Raw genomic sequence first — 9,037 nt, 5'->3', positions numbered from 1 at the left:
TGTATGGTTTCTCTCCAGTATGAATTCTCTTATGTGTAGTAAGGGTAGAGGAGTACTTAAAGGCTTTGCCACATTCTTCACAAATGTAGGGTTTCTCTCCAGTATGAATTCTCTTATGTCTAGTAAGGGTTGAGAACAGGTTAAAAGCTTTGCCACATTCTATGCATTTGAAAGGTTTTTTTTCAGTATGTCTTATCTTATGTCTGTTTGAATTTGAAAATTTATGAAAGACTTTCCTGTATTTATCACATTGAAACATTTTGCTCTGGGTAGTTGTACAACAGTGGTTAAGTCCATTATAACCTCCTGTGTGCACCTTACACTCATCCACACTTTCACACCATTTTATTAACTGTACATTTCCATGTCCACGTTTTTCATATCTTCTCGGTATTTTTTGGAAAGAATCTTTTATGTTCTGCTCTGGCCAAAGGTCTTGGGCAAAATGAGAACACATAACTGAAAGAAACAATAAAAACACATTGCTTCAATTGCTAGACTCAGATAAATATACTTTACAAACCTAACCTATAAAATGATACAAACTACATAAGTAAGATGACATCGCAAAATACCTCAAGCTGTAATTTCTTCCTGCACATATAAATGTAACAAAAACATACTAACCAAAATGGCACAAGGTAACTGGTAAGGCAGGTAAACTTAACTTCATCTCAAAAACAATTGAAAAAGAAATAAATAATATTTTGTAGATGTCTTTACTGCTCAATTTAATTTACAGATTTAATGCAATGTTTTTCAAATGACTAATTGCATTTTCAAAGAAATAAAAACAGCAAATTTAAAAGTATATGGAATCCAAACCGACAACAAAGTACCCAGCAATCTTCAAAAACAGGAACAATGTTAGAGGCATTACCATTTCTGATTTCAAAACACATCAAAAGCTACAGAATTAAAATAATTTGGTATGAGTATAAAGCTGAAAAAGTAGACTAATAAAACAGAATGCAGCACATATATTATATTAACTTTCACATAATTATTGTAGCATTGTTACTGAAAGCCAATAGGTAAAAGTAATCCAAATTTGTGTCACCAAATTATTCAGTAGACACAAAAATACAGGAATATCACTCAGTTTTCAAAAAGTAGAAAATATTGTAACAACTATTAAGATAAATATTGATGACACTATGCAAAATAAAATGACCCAGTCACAAAAAGACAGAGACTGGATGAGATATATAAAGCAATTATACTCTCAGAAACAGAAAACAGAGCGGTGTTTGAAAAGAACCACAAAATACAAAGAATTGGTAGTTGTTTCATGTGTACTGAGATTTAGTTTTGCAAGATAAAAACACTCTAGTGATAAGTTGCATAACAATGTCAATATAATTAATAAGACCAAACTGAGTATTTGGAAATATATATATACATATATTTTGAGATGGAGTCTCACTCTGTCTCCCAGGCTGGAGTGCCTCCTGGGTTCTAGTGATTCCCCTGCCTCAGCCTACTGAGTAGTTGGTACTACAGGCATGGGTCACCATGCCTGGCTAATTTTTTGTATTTTAGTAGAGACGGGATTTCACCATATTGACCAGATGGTCTTGATCTCCTGACCTGGGGATCCACCCACCTCAGCCTCCCAAAGTGCTGGGATAACAGGCGTGAGCCTGTAGATACACTATGTAAAATAATTTTAATATCAATAACAAATTGGAAAATATAGAGGCATAGTTTTTTTATTCAATTCAAGTTGTTATGAGATTAAAATACATTGTTTTAACTTTAAGATGTATGTAATCTCCAGTTTTTGAGATGATTACAAAGATACTATTTATAGAAAGTATGTAAAAGAAAGTAAAATATAATCAAAGCATGTCAGTACAAAATTAAATGAAAATTAAGTAAGTAAAATAGGAAATGAGAAAAATATAACTATTAGAAACACACAAAACAATAATATTAGTGGTAATAACAACTTCATTTCTTTAACCAATCATTTTAAATATAGATTAAACTACTTAATAAAGAAATGTAACCACAGGACTTTGGAAGGTCAAGGTGGGCTGATCACTTGATCCTAAAAGTTCAAGATCATCCTGGGCAATATGGCAAACCTCTGTCTCTACAAAAAAATACAAACAAGCTGGCTGACAGAGTGAGACACTATCTCAAAAATAAATGAGGCCGGGCGCGGTGGCTCATGCTTAATCCCAACACTTTCGGAGGCTGAAGCAGGCAGATCACCTGAATTTAGGAGTTCAAGACGAGCCTGGTCATCATGGTGAAACCCCATCTCTACTAAAAATACAAAAAATTAGCTGGGCATGGTGGCATGCACCTGTAATCCCAGCTACTAGGGATTACATGCCTGCTTTTTGAAAGCTGAGGCAGGAGAATCACTTGAAACTGGGAGGTGAAGGTTGCAGTGAGCTGACATCATGCCATTGCACTCCAGCCTGGGCAACAAGAGTGAAACGCCATCTCAAAAACAAACCAAATAAAATAAATAAATACAAATATAAATATATATATAAATTATATAAAGAAAGAAATGCTTTTGTGATTTGAAGGTAGTTTTCAGAAAGACTTACAATTCTGTATTTTTTTCAGTTTTTCTTTAAAGACATTATACAACCAGTATTCACAAAAGCCAACAGGCTGAAGCACCCTAGATCTCTTGACTTATAAACATATTAAAAAATGTAACATATACATACAATGGAATATTATTCCACCTTAAAGAGAATAATCTTGTCACCTTTTTGATGAACTTTGTGAACATTATGTCACCTGAATTAATCCATTAACAAAATTACGGATACTGTATGATTCCACTTATATGAGATATCTTAAGTAGTGAAAACAATAAAAACAGAAAGTAGAAGGTTTGTCTGTCAAGGTATGGAGAGAGGGTAAAATGAGCAGTTGTTACCTCATGGGTATTGAATTTAAGTTTTACAAGAATTAAAGTTTCTAGAAGTCTTTTGCATAACAATGTGAATATACTTAACATGCCTGAAATGAACAGTTTTTTTTGAGACAGGGTCTCACTCTGTCACCCAAGCTGGAGTGTAGTGGCACAATTTTGACTCCCTGCAATCTCCCTAGTAGCTGGGACCACAGTTGCACACCACCATGCCTGCCTATTATTAAATTTTTTTCATAGAGAGTGGTCTCCATGTTGCCCAGGCTCAAACTTTTGGGCCCCAGGGATCCTCCTGGCTTGACCTCCCAAAATCCTGGGATTACACATCAGTGCCACAATCACACCTGGCCCTGAAATATACACTTCAATAAATTTAAGATGGCAAATTTTATTTTATGTGTTTTTAAAACAATGTCTTTAAAGAAAAACTGAAAAAAATACAGAATTGTCTTTCTGAAAACTACCTTCAAATCACAAAAGCATTTCTTTCACAAAAAGAAATATATATTCATAATTAAACACATGGTGAAAATAAGACTATCTCCACGACTACTCACTTAGACAAGATAAAACCACCACTGAAAATCAGCTAAGAATATGAGCCATAACTAAAATTGGAGTCATATTTACAGATATACACACATACATATGTAATCTGATTATGATAGACATGCATAATTTATCTCTTAATTAAACCTCAAATTGACTTAAAGTGTACAGAATTGCAAATTGTCTAAAATTATAATACATAAATAAAACCAAAAAACACAATAAACTAATGTTAAGAAACTTACAATGAGGCTGGGTGCAGTGGCTCACACGTGTAATCTTAGCACTTTGAGAGGCTGAGGCACAAACCACAATCACTTGAACCCTGGAGGCAGAGGTTGCAGTGAGGCAAGATCACGCCACTGCACTCCAGCCTGTGCGACAGAGTGAGACTCCGTCTCAAAAAAAAAAAAAAAAAAAAAAACCTACACTGAGAAAACACACTAATATGGAACTTTGAAACAATAATAGAAATGTTTACTCATAAAATCTAGTATGCAACACTGATGTATCACAAAAAAATAATTGTCAGGCTGGGCGCAGTGGCTCATACCTGTTAGCGCAGCACTTTGGGAGGCCAAAGCAAGTGGATCACCTGAGGTCAGGAGTTCAAGACCTGCCTGGCCAACAGAGTGAAGCCCCGTCTCTACTAATAATACGAAATTTAGCCAGGTGGGGACACATGCCTGTAATCCCAGCTACTTGGGAGACTGAGGCATGAGAATGGCTTGAACCCGGGAGATGGAGGTTGCAATGAGCCAAGATCACACTACTGCACTGTAGCCTGGGTGACAACAAGTGTGACTCCATCTTACAAAAACAAACAAACAAAAAAATTCTAGGTAGCTGCAACATTTAACTGTTAGTTTGTACTCATTAAATGTAGGTATTTTGAATCATTGGCATGTACTGTGCGGGAGTAAAATTTCAGAGAATATGCAGTATAAACAGAAGATTCTAATAAAGAAACAATAAATTAGCACTTAAAAGAATCTAGAGTTACTTTTAATGTTTTAAATATATGCTATTCTTACACAAAATGAAACTGCTGTAATCCAATTTTAGAAGCAAAGACTAGTCTTATATTGTTCAATAAAGAAAATATACATCTTGCAGAATAGGGTTAGACCCTCTGATATGTAAAACAAATATTAGAAAATATAGTTTATTATTATTTAGATGTAAGCTGAAGTAAGTAGATGAAAATCCTTTAATTCCTTTTTGCCTACAGCAAACTGAAATTTAGAAGTAACTATTTTAGTAAATATGGGGTGCCTACTAATTACCTAATTTACTTTAGGCATACCATGCAAATTCTAGCATATTATCCTAAATATCTGAATCTAAAATTACAGACAAATTTGAAATAAAAAATAGAAAGTAAAAATATATAGGGAGAGTGATATCAGTAAGATTAAAAGTGCCCTATTTTCATATCCCCTTACAGCAAAAAAAATCTCAACCATCCCTGACAAAAATGCCTTTATGAGAAAACCAGGCATTATGGTTCACAACTGTAATGACAGCTACATGGTACGTTAAGGTTGGAGAATTGCTTCAGGCCAGGATTTTGAGACCAGCCTGGGTTATGTAGCAAGATGACTTTTCCAAAATAAGTGCCTCTAAAAGAAATTTGAGGCCGGGTGCGGTGGCTCAAGCCTGTAATCCCAGCACTTTGGGAGGCCGAGACGGGCGGATCACGAGGTCAGGAGATCGAGACCATCCTGGCTAACACGGTGAAACCCCGTCTCTACTAAAAATACAAAAACTAGCCGGGCGAGGTGGCGGGCGCCTGTAGTCTCAGCTACTCGGGAGGCTGAGTCAGGAGAATGGCCTAAACCCAGGAGGCGGAGCTTGCAGTGAGCTGAGATCTGGCCACTGCACTCCAGTCCGGGCGACAGAGCAAGACCCTGCCTCAAAAAAAAAAAAAAAAAAAAAAAAAAAAAAAAGAAATTTGAGATCCGGGGAGGGAGTTGTGAAACGCTGTTAAAGCTGAAGATTGAGAAGTGTTCTATTCAGAAGGCAGGCCCTCATTCAGGTGGGAAACTACAGGGTTAGCCCCTGTTCTTGGCTACAGACCAGCATAGGATTCAGCCAACTTGGTCTCACTGAGAAGTCTTAACTTAATCTGTAACCATCCCAAACTCATTCCAGCCACAGTCTGGGAGACGTTCTGCAATTCCAGAGACCTAAATGAAGGCATCCATTTACAGCCATGTAGGCAGGGCTACAGACCTTCGCTTTTACTGTGGTCCCTGAAGCTGATCAATGACTCACTTTCAGTTACCTGAACCACAGTTTAAGGTCAGTTCTGCCTGTATAGAAATCCACACAGTTGGGCCAGGCTGGGTGCCTCAGGCCTGTAATTCCAGCACTTTGGGTGGCGGAGGCGGGCAGATCGCCTGAGGTCGGGAGTTGGAGACCAGCCTGACCAATATAGAGAAACCCCTTCTCTACTAAAAATACAAAATCACCGGGGCGTGGTGGCACATGCCTGTAATTCCAGCTACTTGGGAGGCTAAGGCAGGAGAATCTCTTGAACCCAGGAGATGGAGGTTGCAGCGAGCCTAGATCGCACCGTTGCACTTCAGCCTGGGCAACAGGAGTGAAACTCTGTCTCAAAAAAAGAAAAAAAAATAAAGAAAAAAATAAACCCACACGGTTACCTGAGGAAATGCTTCTAAAATCAGTTTTATGAAAACTTGAAGAGGTGTTTGCTCCATCACATTCAGACACCAATATAAAACTATATTGTGCCCATTGGCAATACTTCTATTTGAATGTAGCACTAGAATTATGTGACAGAAGAATTATTCACAGAAATAAAAAAAATCCAGCCGGGTGTGGTGGCTCACGGCTGTAATCCCAGCACTTTGGGCGGCAGAGGCGGGTGGATCATCTGAGGTCAGGAGTTTCAGACCAGCCTTACCAACAGGGGAAAACCTCGTCTCTACCAAAAAATTAGCCAGGCATTGTAGCGAGCACCTGTAATCCAAGCAACTCTGGAGGCTGAGGCAGGACAATCGCTTGAACCCGGGAAGCAAAGGTTGCAGTGAGCCAAAATCACGCCATTGCACTCCAGTCTGGGAAACAAGAGTGAAACCCCATGAAAGGAAAGGAAAAAGGAAAAGGAAAGGGAGAGAGAGCGCGGGAGGGCGGGAGGGAGTAAAGTCATTGAAAATCAAGAAAAATAAGTACAAAAGTTGCTGTTTCTAGATCATACAATCTCATATTTTAAAAACCATAAACAGTACATTAAAAACTGTCTAGCCAGGCGTGGTGGCTTTCTCCTGTAATCCCAACATATTGAAAGGCCAAGGTGGGTGGATCACCTGAGGTCGGGAGTTTGAGACCAGTCTAACTAACATGGTGAAACCCCGTCTCTACTAAAAATACAAAATTAGCCGGGCGTGGTGGTGGTGAGCCAAGATCGTGCCACTGCACTCCAGCCTGGGCGACAACAGCGAAACTGTCAAAAAAAAAAAAAAAAAAAAGGCGGGGCGCGGTGGCTCAAGCCAGCACTTTGGGAGGCCGAGGCGGGCGGATCACGAGGTCAGGAGATCGAGACCATCCTGGCCAACCCGGTGAAACCCCGTCTCTACTAAAAAAAAAAAAAAAAGTACAAAAAAACTAGCCGGGCGAGGTGGCGGGCGCCTGTAGTCCCAGCTACTCCGGAGGCTGAGGCCGGAGAATGGCGTGAATCCAGGAGGCGGAGCTTGCAGTGAGCCGAGATTGGCCACTGCACTCCAGCCTGGGCGACAGAGCGAGACTCCGTCTCAAAAAAAAAAAAAAAAAAAAAAAAGCTGTCTAATAAATACACTCAGTAAATAGTAAATTACCAAAATAGAAAATTAACACCAAGTATATGAATGGTTTCATGCACTTAAAAGAAACTATTTGATAAAACAGAGGAAGAAAAATATTATTTAATGTATCATTAAAAAAATTTCTGAGAAAAAAATTGAGATAAAAAATCTTTACAATAAAAAAATTGAATATACAAATAATTTTAAAATATTTTCTGTCTGTAGCTTGAAAGAATAAGTATTATTAAAGTGTCATCCAAAGTAATCTACAGATTCGATAAACTTCCTATCAAAATTGCACTGGTATTTTTCTCACAGTAATGGAAAATACAATTCTAAACCTTACATGAAACTACAATAAAGTGTGAATAGCCAAAGCAATCTTGAGGAAAAAGAACAAAGCAGAAACATATTATATGTATAATTGCAAATTACATTGAAAAACTATATAGTAATAAAAATATAATGGACTACAAAGAAAAATGAACAAAAAAATGCAACAGAAACTACTACTCTCACACATTTCAGACCCAATGGAAAAATAGAACTAAAAAGTAGTTTTAGTTTCTCAAAATTGTGCAGATATTTTTGTGTCCCCAAAACAATGGAAAAACAGCCAGATTGTACAATCTCTTATATGCCATGAAGAGGACTTTGGCTCTCACTGTGAACTTGAAGAAAGCTCACCAAACGAAAAGTAGAATCCTTAGAGAATTTAAAAGCATAAGACAGAAGATGTCCCTTTGTGGACAGCAAAATTAAAAAACAAAACAAAAACAAAAAACAGCTGCCCAGGAACTATTTCCTTTGGAACACAGCTTCCCGAATCACATTTAAGGACTGGCTTTCTCTTTGACCTTGGGACCTCTTACTGTGTTGTCTGTTGTATTCATTTTCACTCGCACCTACCTGGGGGCTTGGCTACCATCTCATGTCTCTTCATAGTCAAAGGTTTTTCTCCTTGCTCCAGACGGGTGATCAGGTCTGGCTTAGAGACAACAATACCTGTTTTATTAAGAATAAATAACATGAATCTTGCTCATATTCTTCAATTACAAGCTAGTAATGTGCTCAGCAAAGACGATGTGATAAAATATTCTAGTAAATTAATACCAAAATACAAATGTATAACAGAAATTTATAGATATTTAAACAATACTTCCTATTTACCGGGTGCAGCGGCTCATGCCTGTAATCCCAGCACTTTGGGAGGCCAAAGCAGGTGGAACACAAGGTCAGGGGGAGGCCAAGGTGGGCGGATCATGAAGTCAGGAGTTGGAGACAAGCATGGGAAACATGGTGAAACCCCATCTCTACTAAAAATACAAAACTTAGCCGAGCATGGTAACGCACGCCTGTAGTCCCAGCTACTCGGGAGACTGAGGCAGGAGAATTGCTTGAACCCAGGAGTCAGAGGTTGCAGTAAGTCAAGATCTCACCATTGCACTCCAGCCTGGGCAACAGAGCAAGACTCCATCTCAAAAATAAAAATAAAAAAAGGAAAAAGAAAATACTTCCAATTTGTAGGTTTCTTAATTTTACCACCTGGTACTACGGTATCAAAAATTGGTGGTGGCATTTAGATTTTCAGGTGGGGGCTACAATATTTTATATCAGTAAATTTTTGTAATTACCACTAATTTAGAGTGAAAAATCTAGCTCAACTCAGGAATGTGGAAAGATTGGATTAAGATGAAACATCTTGAAGAAAAAATTTATTTTCTTGAGACATAATCTTGCTCTGTCGTCCAGGCAGGAGTGCAATGGCGCGATCTCGGCT

The 9,037-nt window shown here is 38.0% G+C and overlaps 1 protein-coding gene across 1 annotated transcript; it reads right to left on the bottom strand.

The window, feature by feature from the left end:
* Positions 1-4: 4 nt before the first annotated feature.
* On the bottom strand, positions 5-8,287 carry LOC113220617 (zinc finger protein 93-like; the record flags this gene model as incomplete). Its single annotated transcript, XM_026449952.1, has 2 exons — positions 8,167-8,287; positions 5-459 (listed from the first exon to the last, which is right to left on the bottom strand). Coding segments are annotated over exons 1-2 (576 nt in total), but the record flags the coding sequence as incomplete, so codon positions are not given.
* Between the last annotated feature and the right edge of the window lie 750 nt (positions 8,288-9,037).

Source organism: Piliocolobus tephrosceles, unplaced genomic scaffold (genome assembly GCF_002776525.5).
Source record: "Piliocolobus tephrosceles isolate RC106 unplaced genomic scaffold, ASM277652v3 unscaffolded_6845, whole genome shotgun sequence".
Classification (NCBI taxonomy): domain Eukaryota; kingdom Metazoa; phylum Chordata; class Mammalia; order Primates; family Cercopithecidae; genus Piliocolobus; species Piliocolobus tephrosceles.
The sequence above is the reverse complement of the archived record's forward strand: the minus strand, read 5'-3'. Positions and strand labels throughout refer to the sequence as shown.